General features: G+C 40.1%; 1 protein-coding gene across 1 annotated transcript; it reads right to left on the bottom strand.

Moving 5' to 3' along the window:
- Positions 1-667: 667 nt before the first annotated feature.
- On the bottom strand, positions 668-20,517 carry C1S (complement C1s). Its single transcript, XM_087716459.1, has 12 exons — positions 20,307-20,517; positions 19,843-19,951; positions 18,263-18,467; positions 16,142-16,319; positions 15,255-15,380; positions 13,141-13,340; positions 10,812-10,965; positions 8,492-8,607; positions 5,706-5,784; positions 4,766-4,897; positions 3,893-3,967; positions 668-3,329 (listed from the first exon to the last, which is right to left on the bottom strand). The coding sequence occupies exons 2-12, from the start codon at positions 19,860-19,862 to the stop codon at positions 2,548-2,550; spliced, it is 2,067 nt and encodes a 688-aa protein (XP_087572585.1). The 5' UTR covers positions 19,863-19,951; positions 20,307-20,517; the 3' UTR covers positions 668-2,547.
- Positions 20,518-23,377: the final 2,860 nt, after the last annotated feature.

Genomic DNA, 23,377 nt, shown 5'->3' with positions numbered 1-23,377 from the left:
TTGAGCGCCAGGCTTCCAGGAATTCGCTGGCATTTTTGGATTTAGCTTGATCTAGGATGTTCAGCGTTTCTTCAGTTGAAACTATGGTTGAGTCTGTCCATATGTTGCAAAATTAAGGAATTTTTATCATGTCTTCTGGTTGCTACTTGGTTGTCATGGATGCGCTCTGCTAGTTTTTTGCCTGTTAGTCCTACACAGTGACTGTTACAGTCCTTACACTGTATGTAATAAACACTCCTCCTCCTCCCCTTCCCTCCCTCCCTCCTCCTCCTCCTCCTCCTCCTTCTAGGGCTACTGGGACTTTTGGCTTATTTAGAATGTTTTGGAGGACTTTAGTATTGTTTGTGTTTGGAGAGAGCTTTATTATCCAAATGTGCCTAATCCTGTGTAAAGCTATTGGCAACTTTAACATTTTGAGGGAAAGAAGAAAGATATGCCTTACAGAAGTAACCAGAACAGCAGGAACATATTAAATTGGGACTGTGGGACTTTGTAAAAGATAAAACCTTGTCAGTGAATATTGCAATCCCTGATGAGGACAAGATTTCAATCTAAAACGAAGCATTTTGATATATATTTGCAGCAGAAAAAGAACTATGGTCCAGTCCAGAGTACACAAAGTTCTGTTCTAGGAAATGATGAAAAAAATACACAAAGAGCCACAACGGAGTAAATAAGTCCTTGGTTTATGTGCAACTTAACATAACACAATCGAATTTCTGAATTCTAAATGGAAGTTGCTCAAGAATATTTGGCAGTTGACAATATTCTGCCTCATTCTCAGAGTCTGTGTCAGGTGAAGTACAAGGCTGTATTCATCATTCAGCATATGGTACTGTTTTTAATAAAAGAGTTTGTCTTATGGGGATCAGTACTTTCATATTTAAAATAATTCCTTTCCTTTTATTTTATTTTTTAAATCCGATCTGCAAATAAAGATACCATGAAACTTCTCGGATAGCCTATAGGGGCCTGTCAAGGCTGGCTTGCTGGCTGATTTTTTCTTTCTTTCTTTCTTTCTTTCTTTCTTTCTTTCTTTCTTTCTTTCTTTCTTTCTTTCTTTCTTCTTTCTTTCTTTCTTTCTTTCTTTCTATCTATCTTTCTTTCTTTCTTTCTATCTATCTATCTTTCTTTCCTTCCTTCCTTCCTTCCTTCCTTCCTTCCTTCCTTCCTTCCTTCCTTCCTTCTTTGTTTTGTTAAAAGAAAAATCCAGCTGGTTCAGTTCCAAGCTGGGAGAAAGACACTGGAAACAACATGGAGGCTGATTGGAAAGAAAGTTTATTAAGGAAGCAGAACCACCAATCACCACATGTGTTTAATTTACACAAATGTGGCAAGAAAAGTCATAAAATGGGACAAAATTCACTTAGCAAATTTCTCACTTAGCAACATAAATTTTGGGTTCAATTGTGGTCATAAGTTGAGGACTAGCTGTAGATAAAGAGGTACCAGTTTGGTGGGAAGGTAACAGTGTTCCCTGTTTTGCTGTACACTCTGAGCTGTGGCATGACGTCATTCTGACCACATGACTGTGGAAATGTCATTGGTCAATGCTGGCTCAATGGCCTAGAAACGGAGATGGGCACCACTGCATAAAGTTGGTTAATGACTAGCAGAGTAAAATCCACAAGGACTCCTTTACCTTTACTTTTCCATGTATGAAAGAAGATGTTCCCATTGTTTGACACTGATATTACCTGTTGAGGCCCTGAAGCAACCTGTATCATACAAAGAATGAAAACTACAAGCAAAATATTCTTGTCTTTATGAGTGTATATTGGTTTTTATGCAAGAAGGACACAAAGAGTCCTTTGGGCAGAATCCAGGAGACTCTTCTCTCGCAAAAGCTTCTCTTACACAAGCAATACAAAGATGAAGGCTGGCTGCCACTCATTTCAATGAAAAAAAAATATTTGGGTAGATTATGTTCTAGAATTTTCTGCTGCCCACAGTGGCTATGCACTCCAGGTCTATGATGTAGCTGGCAATTCGTTTCCCAATGGTCAAAACCCAGGGAGACTAAAAATGCAATATTCTTGCATGAATTAAAAGTAATTTGGTCTATAGTAGCTTCCCAAAAAAGAAATAAATGAAGCCTAATTAAAGAAAGAGAAGACAAAGCAATTCAAAACTAGAAAAACGTAATACGTCTGGTACAGGGGTGGGTTTCGGCTTCTGCTACTGCCGGTTTGCTCAGGGACCTGCTTTGTGCGCATGCACAGTAGTAAAAAAATGCTTCTGCGCATTCGCAGAAGCAAAAAACAAGATGGTGGCAGCTATGGCGCCAATAGAACCAGTTTGGGGGTGTGGCTGGCCAAGTTACTACCTACTCAGCAAAACCGGTCTGAACCAGTAGGAATCCACCTCTGGTCTGCTACTACTTTACTTATCCTGAAGAAAGAGGAGAAAGGCAATGTAAAGCGACGTGCAATAATATGGATCTTAGCTGCAAATTTCTTTTTGCATGTTAGATTTATGGATTTGACAAAACCTCTTGAGAGTCAGTAGGTTCCTGGTAGACAGATAATGTATAAGGAGAGGAATCATCTACTCTTCAGGTTCTCTATACTCCTTCATAACCTTTCTGATCCAATCCACGTAATTTGTCACTTTAGTGTAAAGACCATAAGTGCCACATTCTGGCCCCCATGAAACCAGTCCAGCAACATAATAGCGTGTGTCATTTTGGGGGTCTTTGATAGCATATGCCCCACCACTGTCTCCCTGACAGCTGTCCTGCCGGCCATCCCCAGCACAAATCATATTTTCTGTGAAGACATAACCTATGTCTTGTTTCACATTTCTGCATGTATCCATGTTCACCACAGGGATCCAAGCTGCCCTGAGTCTCACTGATAATCTAGGAGTTGTTCGAACCGCATCGGTCTTGCCCCAGCCAGATATGTAGCCCAATGTCCCTACCTGTGGATCATATTCTGAGGATGTGCCAGGAAGGCAAATTGGAGAAATAGTGGGGCCCATTGTCAAAGGTTCTTTCAATCTTAAGAGAGCAATGTCATGATTAAAGTTTGTCCTGGTCCCTGATCCACTTTTGGCCCATTTAGGATGAATGAATGTATCCACTATCTTCAGTGGCTCAGTAGCACTCTTGGCCCTTTGACTCACATTGAACAACCCAGCATAGAGAACTGGGTACGGAACACCATCTAGCACATGAGCTGCAGTAAGTATCCATTGTTCTGAAATGAGGGCTCCACCACCTCGTGGCTCATCAAAGTAGATTTGCCAAGGGAAATTTCCTTCTTTAGCAAGCGTGCCTCCATAAATCCTCCCTATTTCTTCAATACTTTTTTTGGGAATTCCACAAACTAAAGCAAAAACAGAAGAAACCATTTTTAGTCAGAGAGGAAGCAGAATAAATATCAGAAACAGATATATTCAATTAACATGGGAGAAAAAGGAAAAATAGTATAGGTACAACTCTATAGGCATAGCCCACTAAACCTATAATCCAGAGTATGATTCCTTGACCCACATAAAAAAAATACTAAGCCAAGCAAGCTTCAGATTCTTCTTTGGTTCCTCTTTGGATTGTTCCTTATACTTCAATTGTTCTTGCCAATGTCCTAACAAGGATTCCCAAAATGATTCCTTGTTTTAGAACTTCTGGTAGGGTTGGTATTAAAGAAAGGTTTAAATCTTCCAAAACAAATTAAACTAATAAAATTCAGAGTGTGGCAGATCATTACAATTTTATAAAATTTTAAACTGGAGAAAGTTTACAAATTTTCTCTGGCAAAAGAGGTACCACAGAAAGTACTGTTATTTTGGAATTAAAAGAGAAGCAACATTATTATTTTGTAATTGCAACTTGATATGAACTTCATTTTTAGAGAAAAGCACAGAGAATTATACAGTAGATAGACTGTACCTGGCTCACAGACTGGAAGCCCTGATCTCCCTTCTTCATCAACCCATATTCCATCGGATGAACACCGATATGTTTCTTTGGAAATAAAGCAATTATTTATAAATACAATATTATCATTAATTCTGATTAAAAGACTATAAAATATATCACAAACTCCAAGAAGCATTCAGCTACGACTTACTATCAACCCAACAAAGATGTGTTAAAAAAAGTAACAATTGTAAAAGGAATTTATCAACTGATTTACCAAACATTTTAACCAATAATTTCTCTCTCTCTTTCTCTCTCTCTCTCTCTCACACACACACACACACATTTTGCTTTAAAAATTATTAAAGACAAAATTATTAATGAGTATGGCATTCTAACTGAACAAATGAAACTGGAATGTGGTAAATAAGATACAGAGATAATATAAGAAGATAATGGAAACAACTGAAAGAATATACAGTTGAGATTTGAAAAATAAAAACAAGGGGTTCGTGGGGAACAGAATAGCTGTGAGGGGCAGATAGAAAGTGAAGATCTGCTGTGTGGAGGCACAGAGAAAGAAGCACATAGCTTGCAGATGTTTCAGGTTGCAGCCTCTGCCATGTAGTACACAATAGCCAAGGCGCCAGAAAAATCATAAAGACTGAACTATAAGGCGAGGAAGACTCATAAGATCATGATAATCTTGTTTCTTTGTATCACTATGCTTACTCTTCATAGTACTTCAATTTTTGGCAGGATACTTTTAGTGGTTCCCAGCCTAATGAACCTTCCCACCCCAATCCTGTCTTCCTGAGGCTGGCAACTGTAAAATGAGCAAAATGGTGTTCTTAATTTCTGACTTGGAAGGTTTCAGTGGAGGAAAGAAAGGATGGGACATACCTTTGCCCTTTATGGTATAATAAGGTTTGTGGCATTCATAACGGATAGTGGTTTGATACTGTGTCTCCTCCGATCCTGACAGGTAAACGATATCTCCATGTTTAATGGGATCAGGCACACCACAGTCTACAGCTGCAAGGCAAATGAAAAACAGAGTGAGGCAGGATTAGAGTAGTTCACCTTTCCATTTTCCTTTATGTTGCATCCATCCATCCATCCCATGTTGCATTATTTCTTAAGAGTAGCCCTCCTCAGGCAAAACTTCTATAGGTGAGTATTTCATGTCATATAAAGATTTTCAAACTATACTGGATTAAATGATTAAATCCTCCTCAACCTCCACAGCTTTTGACTATACAGCACCCATCATATACTCTGTGGTTGATCCAGCGTGGTTATATAATGGAAGGCTGACAGGCAGAATGGGACAACTCACTGCAGCCAACTCGCTGTGGCCACCTCGCCATCGCTAACTTTCCACAGCCAACTTACTGTGGGACAACTCACCTCAGGACAATTTAACAATTCAATTCAATTATTTAAAATAAATAAAACATATTTTAATGCTTGGCATTCACATTTTGTCCCTCCTTTTGCACCCGTTCTTTAATGATTCTATTCCACCATTTGTTTGATATTAGTGTAACTTGTCCCACAATGAGTTGACCCATGGCAAGTTGGCCATAGTGAGTTATCCCGTGATGAGTTGGCTGTGGCGAGTTGTTCGTGGAAAATTGTCATAGACCTGCTGACAGGTGTGAGGAAAATTATGTATAGGAGGATGATTCTTTAAAGTTTCTCTGAGCCCTGTGATTCATCTACTTTTACTGCTTTGGCAAGACATCTGCTTCTCACATTTTATTCATTATCATATTGTATCGTATCATTATTATCTTGAGACCATAAGAAAACACATCAGAGACCATTGTAAATCACTTACGAACACAGCTGTAATCTGAGTAGCTCCATTTGCCATTGCTTTGACAGCTAGAGTAGAAGGATCTTGTACTGCCTCGTGGCTGAAAGAAGGATTCCGAAATAGCAGAGTTTGTGAAAATGACAGAATTAGAAGAGACGGCAAAACTGACTAGTTTGGTTATAAAAAGGGGAATAAACACATTTATTAATGACTGGAAACCCATTATGGACATTATGCTGAAAAAAGAAAAAAATGAATGTGATTTATGGGTATGGTGATTAAAAAGAATAGATTATATCCTTAGAATTATGGATATAATGTTGGAAAATTGTAAATAGGCTAATGTAAGTAGAAATTTAGCTAAAACTCATTTTCTTTTCTCTTTTTTCCATTGGTTGTATTATTATAATTACTGTAAATATATTACTGTTACAGTTATTAGCTTGTTAAGTATGTTAAGATTTGCTATTGATTTTTCTTTGGCTTTGCTTTATTTATAATTGTTACCCTGATATGGCATTGTCTTTTCAATAAAGTATTAAAAAAAGATAGATTATAGACTATGGTATGTTGTAACCTTAAAAAGAGAAAGTAAAGTATAAATTTTAACTCTCTTAAGAAGACCAAATGTTTATTTTTTCTTCTTTCCTTTCCTGATTTACTTTCCTTTTCTTCTTTCCCCCTTCTCCTTTCCCTTTTTTCTATTTCTTTCCATGCTTTCCCCCCTCCACTTACACTGCATTTATTAGTTTACTTTCCTTAGTTTTATCTTTCAAATTTTTTATAACTGTATGTCTGTCTGTGTGTGCATGTGTGTGTTTCAAGCTGCCTGTGGTATTGGGTGGGGATCAGATGAACTCCTGTCCTGGAGACAGGACAGGAAAAAAACAAGGTTGTCATGACGTGTTTATCTTGTAGCTAGGTACAAGTGGGGGAAGGCCCTGGGACACTTCCAAAGGAATGAGGAAGAAACCTTTCCCCACTTGCACCTAGCAATTCACAGCACTTTCAAGGTGCAGAAGGTTTAATTCATTTTGCCATCAGCAGTGCTGTCAAAAGGCCATAGGAATTGGGCCAATACCTACTACCCATTTCAGGCTGAGACAAACAAACTGCCTCCTCTGGAACCTGTGGAGTCTTCCATGGGGCCTTTCTCTTTTGGGGAGTTGGAAAACCTGGCTCTTTCAAACTGGATACACTCCCACTACCCACCATTTCCCAGGTGGATATCTGGTGGGCTCCAGGATAGTTAGAGTTGCCTTGTTAAGAGAGAGAGGGAGAGGCATACTACACACACACACACATGGATGAGCAAAACATGAAGCTTACTTTCAAAACAAAAACACCCACCATTTTGTATTTCATATTTCTAAACCAACCATCTCCTTCAAGGAACAGATTTCCCCCAGCAATTCTCAATGCATTTAATCCACTGTAAAAAAAACCAGCCTGATCAGCAATCTAACAGTCTGGGCACAAACCTTTGTTGAAAGATGCCAAAGTTCAGAAATCAAGGCATTTCTCAAAACCATCCCCTAACCCTGCCCCAAGCAGAAACTGAGGAGCCCACCTTTTAGAAATGCAGATTTGGTAATCCATTCAGAAAGACTGGGTCAGGCAGAAACTCAGATAAGCAACAAGCCAAAGTTTGACAAATTAAGTACAAACACCTAGGATTTTCATTTCCCCTTTTGCCTATAGAGGCAGTTTAAGAGTCCCCAGTGGAGACAGCAGATTTTATCCTGGTGAAGTTTTTGTCAGCAAAAGAGATGTATAGCACTTCTGAGAAAAGCCCTCAGGCATGAGCTCCATTCTTGTAGACATTGGGGGGAACAAGGAGAAACCATGTTATAATAGAGTATTAAATAACAATGTTCTTTTTTATATACTGAGCTAAGGCAAAAATGAATAAAGTTTTGTATGAAGCTTGTTTCACCATTCCTCATTCATAAAATATCTTGATTAGGGTTACGGTTAGGATTTCTCCGTGTCTAAGTTTCCTATCATGTGTTCTATGTATTCTTAACACCAGTGGTGGTGGGGATCCATTAAGAGGATGAAAGACTGAATAACTGAAGTGTGTCTTTTAATTAATGATGCCAGGAATCCTCATTTCCTTGAAACTTACTCATATGCTTTATCTACCTTTGATCCTGCAGAAAACAGAGGGAGAGCATGTTGGGAGAGCAAGTTACAAATCATACAAATGGTTGCATTTATATTTCTAATGCAGAGATTCTAATGGAAGTGTGGCATTTCTAGGATGATTTCATTGCACTCACAGCATCGCTTTGGTGCCATCACAATTTGTTATAGGCTCTTTCTTTCCTCTTTTATCTGTCACCTGAGTTTGCCCTGGTGAGTTTCCACTCACCAACAAGAGCATCCTGAGAGGTGCTGGCTTCCTTCTATTTCCCAACTTTTGTCTAGAAAGGTGCAGTGCTGGCAAATTAAGCTGGGAGTTTGCTGATGTTCCTGCTGTCTTGAAATGGCAGGCAAGACTTTCATGTTCATGTGGCTGAGCCAGCCTTCCTGCAGTTGATCTTTAGCCTATCCATCATTGCTTTCTGGCATTAACTCATGGTCAGAAAGGAGAACCAACTCTTTTGCAGAACTGTGGGATCTCTCTTATTGTCATTCAGGGAAATAACATGATGTTGGCTTCCCAGAAATGATGGTTGTGCCACATAACATGCAAATTCATGGTTTGTCGTTTCTTCCTTGAATAAATCAAGAACCACTGTAGCACCAACAGGTTCCACAGGAACTTTATGGAGAGCCTTCAATCCAAAACACAAATTACTTACCATTACAATCTCATGGCCTTCTATGCAAGTCACCTTCACAGAATCCTTAAAGACATAAGAGTCTCTTAGGGGATGCTGAACAGATCTTGAAATAACAGTCTGTGGACAGGGCATTGCTTTAAAAAGGGAAAAGGGTATCAGAAATCAATGACCTTAAGGTATACAAACATATACAAGCACACACACCTGTCCCCTTTTCTATCACCAACAGTCAGAATCAGCACCAGTAAAAGTCTTGAGTTTGGCCAGTACTTCACCCTTTCTTCAATGAGACCAAGTATGCTTTCTTGTCCTAGCATTTTTGAATAAGGAGAAAGAGGAAAGGAAGGGTGTGATCTACCAGAATTGCAAAGCTTTCTGCTAAAATCTTCTTGCCTTCCAAACTGATCTTGAAAACGAGCTCTCTCTATATATAACATGGATTCCTATTCTTTTTTATTGAGATGATTTTGTTTTATATTTTCTAACTTAATGCAAAATGGGGAAGGAACTGATAATGTAGTAGTAATGACATATTACTACTTCGCATAGTCCAGTTTTGAAGGAAATTCCATTCCAAAGCATTGCACAATAAACATCCTAGATACGATATTGCATTTTTCTTCTGCTCCTGGTTTTAGTGGACCTGAGTTGGGGTTAACTACTCCAAACCAACTCAAAAGTTTTTTCATCTACAGTCAAAGAAAGCTCCTAGCCCCCATAATCTACCCATTCAAAATTTGTCCAGGACAATATGTAATTAACTCAAGAAGAATTCTTATAGACAACATTCTTTTCTGCTGATAGTAACTCATTTACCATTCTGCAAATATCATCCTTTTTTGTTTGCTCCTTGGAAACAAACATTTGTCCTGTTATAACAATCCAATTCCCTACTTCAGCACTTGAATTCGCCCCATTGTTTCCTCAGAAGAGCAATGTTCCCTCTAATTTTTTTTCAGTTTGAGCGGAAAAGTATAGTGTTTGAGCTGCACAGTTTCATGCCTGAGCACCTAAGAGAGCAACAGTTTGAACTGCTATTACGTCTGCTGGACATTTGCGCAACATTCCAAGCGTCAAGCGCCGATTGTGAGCGAGGTTTCAGCCTGAGGAATGCCAGGCATGAAAAGTGCCACTCAAACACTATACTCTCCCCCTTTAAAGTAGTAAGATCAATTAAATGGTCTAGCAAGTTTGGACAATATGCTATATGTTATGTTACTTAAGAATATATATACCTCAGAATCAGATACAACATCCACATCATTCCCAACTGAGTCAATAAAATCATATGCCATGCGAAAACTATTTTAAATAAAGATATGAAATTAATCAAGTATTGCATTTATTTTTCAAAATGAATGTACAATTTTTTTATTATTTAAGTTTTGTACCCTATCTTTTCTAACTAACGTTAACTTTAAAAAGATGTTACATCAGACTACAATACAAGTAATTAAATGAAGACTAAAATGTGTTTAGGCATATTGAGCTTTTTATATTTCTTTCTTATATTGCTTCCTTAGTTGAGAACTTGCTCCTCAGCTTACTTACGCATTAACTGTTTGTTGCTTTTATGGTTTATTCATTCACTGCTCCATCTTCAGTTTTTTTCACAGGGGGCAGGGCTTCCTTCCTTCCTTCCTTCCTTCCTTCCTTCCTTCCTTCCTTCCTTCCTTCTCTCCCTCCCTCCCTCCCTCCACTCCTTTGGCCACCAATTTTGATCCAATTCGCAATTCGTATACTTTTTCTACCACCATCTCATCAAGCGGAATCACACACACACACACACACACACACACACACACACACGTTCTTTGGGGGGGGGTGTTGAATTACTCCGCCTCACAGCAAAGACATGGCGCAGCATGTGTTCGGCCCCCGCTTACGCCGAATCAAATCCGCGGCCGGCGGGACCAGGGGGTTGCATTGCAAAGCCACCAGTCCTCTTGTTTCTTCTCCTTCTTCCCCCTCCGCTCAGAGCACCTCAGCTGGGCTCTGGGTTACCCCTGCCACCGCCTCCACCTCCGCAGCTTTCCTACTAGCTCCCGCGGCCTCAAAAGCACGGCAGAGGAGGAAGGGGGAGGGATAACGCGGGGGCCAGCTCACGTACTCCGCGTGGAGGGAGAGGCACCACTGCCACGGACGGCTCATCAAAACAAGTCTGGGGAGGTCCTTTGTGGGCGGCCAGTTCTAGCCGCCTGCAAAGGACTTCCCCACGTTTGCTTTGGTAGAAATCTCTGCGCGGCAGTTAGAAACTGCTGCACGGGAGTTTCTTGCCACGTGCGCAGCCGCGCAGCCGCGCAGCTTAGAGGGAACAGTGCAGAAGAGATCTACTCACGGTCCCCAAAATAGCGGATTTTCCAGCCTTTCATTTGTACAACTTCATCTGTTTTGAAGAAAATGTCCACAGTGTTGCTCTTGGTGTTGATTTTAGGAGGCCCAGGAAATGTACTGCCACAATAAGGACCAAAATTCTGATCCCCTGCCGAAACCTACAGAACAGCAAGTAGGAATATTGGAGAAAGGTTAGAAAAGAAAAAGAAAAAGAAGCATTGTAATAAAGGTAGTCCCCCAAATTACAACAGTTTGTTTAGTGACCCTTCAAAGTCATAACAGCATTGAAAAAAGTGACTTATGACTGTTTTTCACACTTACAAGCACTGCAGTATCCCCATGGTCACGGGATCAAAATTCAGACGCTTGGCAACTGACTCATATTTAGGATGATTGCAGTGTCCTGAGGATCATGCGATCCCCTTTGCAACCTTCTGACATGCACAGGGGAAGCATGATTCATGGTTTAATAACCATTAGTGTTACTAATTTAGAAACTGCAGTGATTCACTTAACAACTGTGAGAGAAAAGGTCGTAAAATTGGGCAAAATGTATTTAAGAACTGTCCTGCTTAGCAACAGAAATTTTGGGCTCAGTTGTGTTTATACATTGAGGACTCCCTGTAGTCAAAAGACTGAGGCAGACATTCCAGGTGTAAAATAAGCGTAAGGGCTGTCGGCTGAAGAATTAAAGATACAGCTAAGGATGCATTCAATATTAATGTACTGAGCAGCAAAATCTAAATAGAAGCAGGTTATTGATGTTATTAAATACGTTTAATGACATATCATGTAAGAATGTGCTAAGCATTTGTCAGTCCTCCCAGAGACTGAAAGAACACAGAATACTCAGAACAATCATCTTCCTACTCAATAACTGGATATGAAATATTGACTGGTCTGGATTTAGTCCTAAAAAGAAGATTGCTATTTCAATTAGAAATGCCATGGTTGAGTATTAAGTATCAGACGTCAATATTCCACTCACTTTGTTCTCCTAAAATGTCTTTAAATATTTGGTAGAGAAGAATGTCAATGGGTTCGCTTCATTCCCTTAATGAAGCAACTGCTTTCTCTGGCCCAGTCTATTATTACTATCCTGAATTTTTACTGATTTTTTTTAATTCAAATAAAAAGAGACACCAAAGAAAAAATTTTGTTCTTTGGTTTCTTTTCCCTGATTATTTAAGAATTAGCACAGAATGCAAGAAACATAGATCTTGATATAAAAACAGAATTTAATCACTTCTTACTGAATAACTAGATACGAAACGCTGCTTAGATCTTTGTTTCCTTTTTTCCTGAAGGGCTTGAAAACTTCATTTTTTCCCTGGAGTTTTTAAGCTGAGCATTAGTCAAAATGGTCTGAAATATCTATAAGAGAGCTAGATGTGTGAGTTCAGAGTCCCAGACACAATCTTTACTATGTATTTTATGTATGAAATATCACGCTAGTAATATTGTGTCAAAACACAATTATCACTCAGTTAGGCACATGAAGAAACAGTGAAACCCATAATATCCAATGTGTTTACTAGATATGACAGTAAGCCAGTAATCCTTTGGTGGTAAACTAAGAAGTGATAGAAAGATTTTGTATGTTGGGATACCAATAGCACTACAATACAATATTTAAATCTGCATTCATTTGCAGGAACCGGGTTTTAACAATAAATAGCCATTGTTTGAGCATAGAAATATCTTGACTCCTTTTTATTTGATTTCTGCAAAAACCCATTATTCACTGAGTGTGGATAAGAGAAATCTGAGAAATCTCGCTGGAATTAACTATACATGTAGAAGGGGAGCTTCAGTTGTGATTCCCTCAAAGTATGTTGACTTTGCTATTAATTTTTAGAGTTGTTATTTGATTTCACTGTAATCTATCTGCTCTTAAACTGAGACCCAGAGATGATCTTTTAGCATCCTAAATGAAAATTGTCTCTATTTATAGAAGATCACTAAAACATCTGGAAAAAGAAGAATGAACAGGAGGAGAAAGGGAATTTCTAAGGCAACAGAAGCAAATCTTTCCAACAAGGTCAAGAGTATACAAGTGTCCTTCTGTTGCATATGTTGAAGTTCAGTCCATTTATGTAGATCTCCTTTCCCCCTTCTAATTTTATTTAGCAGGAGAGCAAAGTTGAACACACTGCTGGGAAAGCAAATTTGCCATGTTCCTGCTCAGACATTCTACACTGCTACAATTCATACATTCCAGGACTTCAATGGATTGTAAAAGTCAAGTCAGCCCCTCATTTTCATAAGGAACAAAGTTAGGATGCAGTCTAAACAGGAAAAGTTCATAATCAAGAACCATCACAATCACTTACTCTCAAGGCATCTGGGCAAGTTCCTTCTGAGTCACTTGGCTCAACTTCAAAGTCGTTGTTCCCAATGCTCAGGATCACCTGGTATCCTGGTTCCAGGATGACATGGTAATCACAGTGGGAGTTCTCAGCATATGGCCTGGGATAGTTGGGGCTGGTAATTTCCCCAGACAGCTCGGTAAATACATTCCCACTGCAGTTCACTAGAGTTTAGAAGAAAAGCAATGTCAGAAAGAATAGAAATAATGTTGACGGAAGTCTGTGGTTACTATTTGGCTCTCCTTATGGTTTAAAAGTAGGCACAGTGAATTGGCAACAGCAGTGCTTTGGGTGATATGAAAGGGATATAATATTTTTTACCAATCCATCACATATTTCATTTGAAGTTTCTGCATTTGAATTTCTTGGGCTTCTCCTTCTCAAGGTATTGTCTTAGGAGAAGATGATGTAGTTTATCAGAAGAACATATTCTCTGATATTAACTTCCTTGGTTAACTCCATACATTTTCTCTAAGTTCCCATCTCAATCATTTCTGAAGGAGGCTCATAAGAGAATGACCCATATTGGTTCAGATTTTTCCCCCTTAAAAATTAACTGTTGTCTAAGTTTTAAAGAAAACTTGCTCTGCAAATACTATATATACGCCTTAATATAAGGCTAGATATCCATACACAATTTCTAAATGGGAAATCTCTGAGAAGTTCAGATCAACCATGGGGACCAGGCACTTACCCTAATCAACATGTGGACCCACACATGCATCAGGGCATACTCTAGATTTGGTATTCTAAGAGAACATTGTGGTGTGAGAATGAAGATCTTATTAGCTTTAAGCTGAATATTGGTAGGAAGGTTTTGCAGAGTCAGAGGACCAATTAAAAGGTCTATCTCAGACATTTCATGGACTCAAGTTTTTTTCCTGAATGTTCCTGCTCCTTCTGTTAGTGACAATTGAATAGGAAGCAATGAACTATGGACACTCTTGGTCCCACATGACTGTTCAGTTCTCTTCTTTAATGGAGAACAAAACTGATGAAGCAGAAGGAAAGTGAGCCCAGAATTCAATGTAAGATGAGTAGCTGAATAAATGTTTTAAATAAATAAATAAATCTGAGTACAAATGAATGAAAACTCAGGAAGCTGAGATCATTGTGAAACTGTTGCAGCACATTTTGTAAATAAAGTTACTTAGTTTTACCTCAGTTTGGACTTCAGTGTAAGGATGTAAACTTGCATATTCTTGATTTTTAAAACCAAAACCGCTAGCTATCAAATATGACAACCCATCTATTCCTATATTAAAGTGTTGGGAAATTAGAGTCAGCAAAAGATGCCCTCTTCAACTTTCTATAGTCTGTTTGTCAGGTTCATAAGAGAAAGCCTCTGATGTTGGTTTCATACTAAAACGTTCATTTGTGAGTTGTGGCTAATTCTATACTTTCTATTTTTAGGAAATTCTTCTATGTAGTCAACTGTTTTCATTTTAAATTAACAATAATTTAATGAAGTGTTAAGATTTTACTTCTTTGTGTTTTCATTTTATTTTTTACTGTTAGCTTTCCCCTTGAATGCAGATACAAATCAAATCTATTTCTAATCATGATGATGACAAATGTGCATTGTGATGTCAACAACACAAGCCTTATCCTTCTGCACTCACACAGTGGTTTTGGTTACAGAGAGGGAACAGTTATTTGAGAGACCACCTGCCTGCCCAATTTGATCATGCAGAGTTGGCACACTCTGGATACCTTTGATTAAACAATGTTATCTATTGGGAACCCAGGAGCATGCCTTCTCTGCAGCAGCACATGCCATCTGGAAGGAGGTCCCCACAGAGAGCCAGATGGCTCCCACTTAGCTGTTGTTTCGAAGAGCTGTGAAGCCCTGGCCCTTGGCAAAGGGGAGAGAAACTTCCCTCATTTCATTCCCTCTAGTCTGTCATGTTTGCCATTGTTTTATTGACTTTTATTGTAATTTCTTTGTTTGATTGTTGTGAACTGCCATAATCATTGGGAGTTGAGCAGCATACAAGTGTTATGACTATTAACATCACAATGAACGTTTTGTCACTGATTCCATGCAGGTGTATAATCTACAAGTCAATGAATGATACCTCCACAGGTCTTCTTATCTTCATGCAAGAAATATTCAGGAGGACAAGAGCAATAGTAGCCACCAATATAGTTATTGCAATAATGGCTACAGGCCTCTTCCACAAAATCTGTGCACTCATTCACATCTGTAAGAAAGGAAAAGTGATGTAGAAAAATCCTCCATGGAATAGGGGCAAAGATGACAGAAACAATAATTCACCACCCCAAGATTTTACCAGCCTGGCTTTGTCTCCTAGGGAATCTCAGTAATGTCTTTCCTAAATCCCGAGCCCTCCTTTACAGGAAATAGAGCAGAGGTGGTATTGAGACAGTTCTGACAGGTTCTGGAGAACCAGAAGTGGAAATTTTGAGTAGTTCAGAGAACCAGCTGGTCCTGCCCCTCGCTGCCTCCCAGCCTCCCAGCTGATCTTCTTTTGTTTCCCTGAACAGGAGAACAGAGCTGGAAAGCAGGTTAGTGGGGTGGGGAGGGAATGGGGATTTTGCAATATCCTTCCCCCAGGAAGGTTAAGACTGAGCTCTTGAATGGGGCAGAGAGGTTCACTTCTTTCAGAGGAATCAGAAATGGTTCCATTAAAAAAAAAAGTTTTTGGTAATTCTCCTCAAGGCACACACCTTTATCTGCTCATAAGAGACAGCTAATATAGAAGAAGGTGTGACAGAGCCTGTGGATGGAGTCAAAATAGGAATCAACCTAGAGTCTCTGCATAGTCACAAACAGACTAAGTCCACCCCTTCTTGAATTCTGTTACCCTTATCTAATCTAATCAAGATCGTGCTAACAGTAGTTGAGTAAATTCTTGTGCAAAGGCATGATTAGTAATAAATCAGTTCAATTGGAACATCATGTGTGGTCCTGATCTTTTGCCCCTGACAGCTAAGGACTTACCAATTGCAGTGTAATAGGCAGCAAATCCAGTATATCTTTCTTCATTGGAAAAGTCAGACTGAAATAGGATAGTCAAACTATTGTAGGGCACATGGAGTTCTTCCAGGATAGGAGAACCCCGTGCGCGCCTCGTTTTTCGTCCACAGAACTGACCCTCCACCTGTTCACCAGACAGGACCTGGAAGGATCAGATGAACAAGAATAAAGACTTATGTTTAACTATATTTTTATCCAAAATGCTGTAAACCATCCTTGGGACCAGAGAACATCCTTCTTTCATATTTCTGTGCCAGTCCTTCAAGGTAGGCCAAGTCAGGAAAAAGACTCCATAAGATTGACTGGAAATTGACTGTTGACTAACAGAACCTTGAAAGCCTCCCTGTGTTTTCTTTCCCCTCTGTCTTATACCCAACAGAGTCAAGATGGAGTCATTTTAGGATTCCTCTCCCCCTTCTGGGTTTCAAACATGGTTTTCTACAGTAACGCATTGGCAGATATTGACCAAGGTCATCTTTGGGTTTCATGACAGCAGCCCTTTGCAACAATTCCTCAATACTCTTTTGCCACAATGCAACAAGTGTAGCCCATAAACTCCCCTTTTGTGGCTCTTAGAGCAGTAGAGTCTACAAGGTTGCCTCTTTTTCTGTATGCTGGGATGCTCTGAGGAGGTTTAGGGTAAAAATTGCCCTTTTGCATTTCATTTACCATGATTTCAAAATGGCCCCTTAATGCCAAACCTATTTTGTCATCTAAATGACATCAATATCATCCAGCAATATTTGCCCTTCATCCCCTTTTTTGTTCATGTCACCCAAAGTTTAATTTTCTCAGAAAATGGCTGCTTTTCTAGAATCACTGAAGTAAAGGCCTCTAATACACAGCGTTATCCAAATGATGAAGTGGGCATAGAGAAATCACAACACAAGCTCCATCCATTCTTACTTGCATGAAGACATTGCATGTATAAGTTCATAAGGGGTAGAATTTGGGTTGCAACATTACAACACACGATTCATCACTTGCTTCCACTTCCCCATGTCTCCAGGTAATGATCCAGAAGTCCAGACATTTCTGAAGCTACTCCCTTCCTGAAAGCTGGGATAGCATGTCCAAGACTTTGTTCATGCTTTCAGTTTATCATTCAATTATCTTTTCCCTCTATTCCTTCAGAATACAGATGTGCGCTGTCCTGGGCCAGCATTGTGATAATAGCTGTAGTGGATGGCTAAACATGGCATTTATTTTAAATATTCTTGCCATTTAAAAATAGCAGCAGACACTAAGATCCTAATTTACTACCCACCCACCCCATCTTCATATATTGTAGGGAAATTAAGATGGCTGTCAGAGACTCCTCCCATAAGCATTCGTGTCTCCTGCTGCTGCTGCCACTAAATATTTGTTTTAACAAAGAGTGTTGGCTGGTCCACAGGAAAAAAGTACTATAGGTTTTTAAAAATAAAAAAAACAAATCAGGAACATGAACATGGATGAGAGGGATGACAAGCAGGCACTCTCTGCCAAGATTCCTTGAGGGAAGTAGCCATCTTTGCTAGGGGGTGGGGGTGCAGAAGGCTTTTGGAGCTGTGAAAAGGCTGAATCTGTGTCCAGATGCCATAAGGCTGGAATGAAGAACAAAAAGCTAACAGTAGATCATGACAAATGAGAGGCTTGAAGGCTCCCATGTCTGGAATTTGGGGTAAATGTCCCATCCTCAGAATATTGTGAATTAGGTAAACTCACTAGCTTGGAAATGTTCTACCCATTTGGGGTTGTGTGCCAGTTATGAACACAGCCAGAGAACAATCTAGCACAGGGATTCATGTCCTAGAAACTTTCTATTTGAGGTTACCATAATGGACTTAACTGAAATCTACTATACAGAAGCAGGCAAAGTAGTTAATTCATTCATTAGTGGTAGCACAGGTGTGATCTTAGCATGGAAACAATATTCAACTCTCTTCAACAATCCATATCCTTAACTTTTACATATCACCAGAAAAGTTTTATATCTTGCTTGAAATAGTTTCCTAGCTGGGTGTTTCAGTACACAGCCTGGCAAACGTCAGCCTACACACATCTCCATTCTCAAGTTTCCAACAGACAAATATGCCCCTGTACCTTCACAAAGTCATATTCACAGTTTTGAGATGGCTCGATATCCAGGTGGGTGAAGTAGAGATGAATGCCATAACCAGGAGGAACCTCTATTTTCCAGGATTCCAGAGCCTCATTGGGATATGCTTGAGGATAATTTGGAGACAGAATTTCTCCATGCATGGATATTGCCTCGGTGTAGGACAGGAAGAGGAAGGAAATGAAGCTCCTAAAAGAGAAAAGATCAATATTGGGCAGGGCTGTCAAACTCACACTCCGCCCCTGGACCAGGGGTGAAATCCAGCAGGTTCTGACAGGTTCTGGATAGCGGATATTTTGAGTAGTTTGGAGAACTGGCAAATGCCACCTCTGGCTGGCCCCAGAGTCGGGTGGAAATGGGGATTTTGCAGTATCTTTTCCCTGCCACGCCCAGCAAACCACCCCCACCAAGCCACACCATGCCACTAAGCTACGCCCACAGAACTGGAAAAAAATGTATTTGGAAGATCTTCCAGCTTGGACATCCTGATTTTTCCCAGAGGTCCATGGCTAATAATATACCATTGCTTAAGCCAGTGTTTCTCAACCTTGTCAACTTGAAGATGTCTGGACTTCAACTCCCAGAATTCCCCAGCCAGCGAATGCTGGCTGGGGAATTCTGGGAGTTGAAGTCCAGACATCTTCAAGTTGACAAGGTTGAGAAACACTGGCTTAAGCCATAGTTAGTTTGGCTCCAATGCATGGGTGGTGGGACACAAACATGTGCAATCTGAATGTCCTTGCAACCTCTGCGAGATCATGTTGATGGAAAAGAAAAGAAAAGAAATGTCCTTGCACACTCCTTTTCAGTGCAAAAACCTAAGAACAGATAATGAGGAGGAATATGCTGCTTGCCTTGAACAGAAGTGACTCCACAAGTGGCTCGCTCCGAAAGCCATGGGGAATGCACATAGTATGAAGACTTTAGCTTTCCATCCCATACACCAGTGGTCCCCAACCCCCGTTCCGTGGAGTACCTGGCACCGGGCCGCGCAGCGGCCGGGGGCCATGATCGCTGCAGCGGCCGGGGGATATGATCGCTGCAGCGCAAAGGCTCCTGGGCCGTGCGCAAAAGCTCCTGGGCTGTGCACAAAGGCTCCAGGGAAGAGAGCCCCGCGCAGGTACGCAATCAATGTGTCGTCGCGAACAACGCCCCTCCACCCCTGCGCGCGCTCAGCGGGCCACGGTAAAATTATCAAAGGCTGACTGGTCCGCGGCGATAAAAAGGTTGGGGACCACTGCCATACACTATAGGCTGTAACAATCACAGCAACTTGATTCAGAGCCTCCAAAGGACAATGGGGTTTTTCCTGGCCCTTACTATTGACCCAGATGAGATACTGCTGCCAGAAAAGTCACTCTGCTAAATGAGGATGTGCAGCAGAGGTCCTAGACACGAGACTGGAGCAGCTGGGAGCCCTGGAAAGATGCAGTTATTCAAGTGGATTGTAGGACATCTTCTACCACCCTGACTTTCATCTGGAAGTGGCCTTCCAGCAAAGAAAGTAATTAACCAGAGTCCCAAGTTATTTGTTCAACAATCCTCTGTTCATTCAGTAACTTACCATATCTGTAAGAGCACCATCCTTATTCCTTCCACAAAGCCACAGAATCATGAGATTTAAGAGAACCCAGCACCCTGCTCAGTGGGACGTTTCCTCCCCTGAAGTGTGCCTGGTGGATGAACAGAATAATCAAGTGAAAATCCCATCCCCAAAGAATGGAACTAGCATGAATTCATTGTCTATAATTTCTCACCGTCAACTAGCAAGTAAAACCATGTCCTAAAGGTATGTTGAATTTTATAAGGTGGACAATGTGACCGGAGACTTCTCAGAGCCAAAAGGTTTGGAGCTCAACTTGACATAAAGCTACTTCTAACTTTCTTTTAAAAAGTATGATACCCGCTTCAAAGAGCGGGGATCTCTTGGAAGAAGCATCACCTCTTAGGAAACTAGAGCAGAAAACTTAATCCCAAAATAGATACTCGGCATACCTATTTCTGAAAAGGAAATTGAGAGTGATTTACCTTTAACGCCTTGTCTCTGCAGCTGGACCTCTCTTTCTGTTTGCCTTTTCTGCCTTTCTCCTCTACCAGCACTGAACAACATTTCTATTCAGAAACAATGGAACTTCGTTAAGGAACACTGTCTCCCTCTGCTGTTTAAAAATTTTATCTTTCATTTCTTGTAGCCCTAAACAATTCAGCCAACGAAAACCATATTAAAATAATTCAGTTGCACAAGTCTTATTTTTGCTAGCCTTAGATCAACCAAAGAGGGATGGTTGTTTTTTTTTTTCAAATAAGTCAGGTGACTTCTGAGAAGCAAATAAGGGAAATTCCAAATTCCACTTTGAAAACAAATTTACAGAATTGCGCAATTATAGCGGCCAATTGCTTTTACAAGCTTAAATAATTGACTTTGTCATTTAGTGACCTTTAGCTTAAGCTTATTAAACACACAAACACACACACACACAAACACACATTATCATATATCAGCTTCAAAACAAGTAAATAAAACAGAAATCCAAGATAGCCATAAAGAATGCCACAGAAAGAAGGTCAATTGATGCAAATATTTGCAGCAGATTTATTCAAGTTTTATGGAGGATGCATACCAAATGCAATGCAGTGAATGAATTCTTATTAGCATGGGAATAATTCAGTCTTCAGGGGAGACTGCAAGATTAGCTGTGTATATAAGATCTTGGCAACCTTTTCAAGTCTAAGGTCCACAAGCAGTACTAACCAAGAACTGGGAGTTTCCCAGATCCCCCCCCCTCCTCCTCCAGATTCCAGACTAGGGAACAGTGCTTCCTACAAAGCCTATGTGAGATTGCTAGCAGACTGCCAAAGAGTGATGAACTGCTGGAGAACAGCATGCTTTCCTAAAGAGATCATGCTTCCAAGATACCTACTGCTCAGCTGTGTCACTGGCTGTTATGAGAGGGTGCTACTATATTGAGGAAAGCATTGATCAATGACCTGACCACCTGAACCACCTGTCAGTCAACATTGACTCTTGACTGACAACTATGAATATAAAATTGATTCTTGAGTTGAACATTCTTGAGCTGAAGCACTTCCTACATGTCCTTGAATTGATCCCACACCAAATGAAATTTGTGTTTCCCATTGCTGATTCCTATCTTGTTTCTCTTACCTCTCTTTCAAATCACTGCGGCCCCATGGCTTCCTTCCAAGGCAATAGCCTACAAAGACCAATTGATTTTTCACACCTTGAAACAGGGTAAGCCTGTCAGGATAAGGGAGGAAACAGTACTTTGATCCTGATTACAATAGTTCTACCTAAGTAACAGTGGTGTTTTCTGAAGTGCTTCCCAGATCATACTTGGACACCTTATGTGTATGGACTTAGCATTCTTTAGAAAGAATGCTAGACCTATATTAAATCAATCTTTATTATTGTCAGAAACTAGCCTACTGTTAGTTCTTTATTTAAAAACTAGGATTGGGGAAAACAGGGGGACTTTGCCAGCTGTATGTTGATGGGTCTGTCATCAATTAATGCATTGCAGAATTTCTGCATTAGCCTTCATGTGACTACACTCTTTTTACTGTTTGAGATGCTGGCCACCACTACTCTCTGACACCACTGTCATTTTCTTGCAGTGCTTATTCATTTTCAATCTCCTTCCTATTCTCCTCTGTTCACTTGTGATAGGCAGGGGGAGATGGGCTGCTCCTTTGGGACATGGGTTTAGCACTCTTTCAGAAAGGTGATGGTGTAGAGTCGTAGACCATCTCTGTGACTGGAGGCTTTCAGACAAGTAGAGGGCTAAATCAGCCATTCTAAGCAATCACCTAACCTCATTCATATCTGTGTTAAGGTGATGGCAAGTGGGGGGTCGCCTAGACCAGTGGTCTCCAAGCAAAGCTGGCTGAGGAACTCTGGGAGTTGAAGTCCACAAGTCTTAAAGTTGCCAAGGTTGGAGACCACTGGCCTAGGGGATGTAGCTGTTAATGGTTTGATGATTTTTACTTAGCTGCTGTATTTATATTTTTAACTGCTGTTTGTTGCTCAGAGTCTGAGATGGGTATGCCCCCACACTTACAATTTACCTGTTATCTACTGTATTTTATTGTATTTTCATCACTGCTTTATCTTATTTATGTCTGTTAAATTCCACTATTCAGTATTTCCCAATACCGTTTCCCCCATATTTGTTTCCTGGATAAAATCAGTTAAAGAAGAAGAAGATGCACAATGTCTCTTGTTGCTAACATTGGGAGACTTCTATTTGGAGCCCCTCCAAAATGAAGACTCATCTATTTCCCAATACTGTTTCTCCCCCCCCCCCTTTTGTTTCCTGGATAAAATCAGTTAAAGAAGAAAAAGCTGCACAATGTCTCTTGTTGCTAACGTTGGGAGACTTCTATTTGGAACCCCTCCAAAATGAAGACTCATCTAACCCAGCTGGTCTTCAATCATATTTTAAAATATCCTTCCCACCTTATATATAGAAACAGCAGAGGGCAGCAGACCACAAGAAATTCATGCCTACCAGCTCTATTTGTTCTCTCTGTCCATGGACTAGCTCTCCCTCACTAAAGCCAGGAAACAACGCCCAGATTTTATTGATATCTTGTTATCTCTCCAAAGCTCAAAGAAGGGAAAGAAACAGAAAGATTAAAACATGTCTACAAATATCAAATGCAACAGGTTAAAGTGTAAAGATGGGCAACCGTTTGCCAATGACTTACAAAAAGAGGAGTTTTAAAAATGGCTAGGATTAAACAACAATATTACAAGAAATCTTTCATTGTGAGCATTGCCCTGCAAGTACATGTTAAGGAATGCAGTGGGATTTCTGCTGTGTTCGTAATGCCATCAGGAGTGACACAACATTTGTTTATGCCCCAAGCATGCCCTTCCTCTATGAACATCTCTCCCCCGAGGAATAGTTTTGGATTATTTGAGCCTTAGATCCTCCATGACTAAAACAAAAACTTCTATGGAAAATTGGAAGCTATCCATGGAGGAATGAGCTAGGAATTCAGACATTTCAGAGAACATATTGAGACATTTCTTGGAAGATTTCAAGCTTCCAGAAAGGAATGTATTGAAACAGTTT

This window comes from Thamnophis sirtalis, unplaced genomic scaffold (genome assembly GCF_051295495.1).
Source record: "Thamnophis sirtalis isolate CommonGarterSnake01/CBP01778 unplaced genomic scaffold, rThaSir2_p1.2 scaffold_5, whole genome shotgun sequence".
Classification (NCBI taxonomy): domain Eukaryota; kingdom Metazoa; phylum Chordata; class Lepidosauria; order Squamata; family Natricidae; genus Thamnophis; species Thamnophis sirtalis.
Note: the sequence above shows the minus strand (reverse complement) of the source record. Positions and strands in the feature narration are given on the sequence as shown.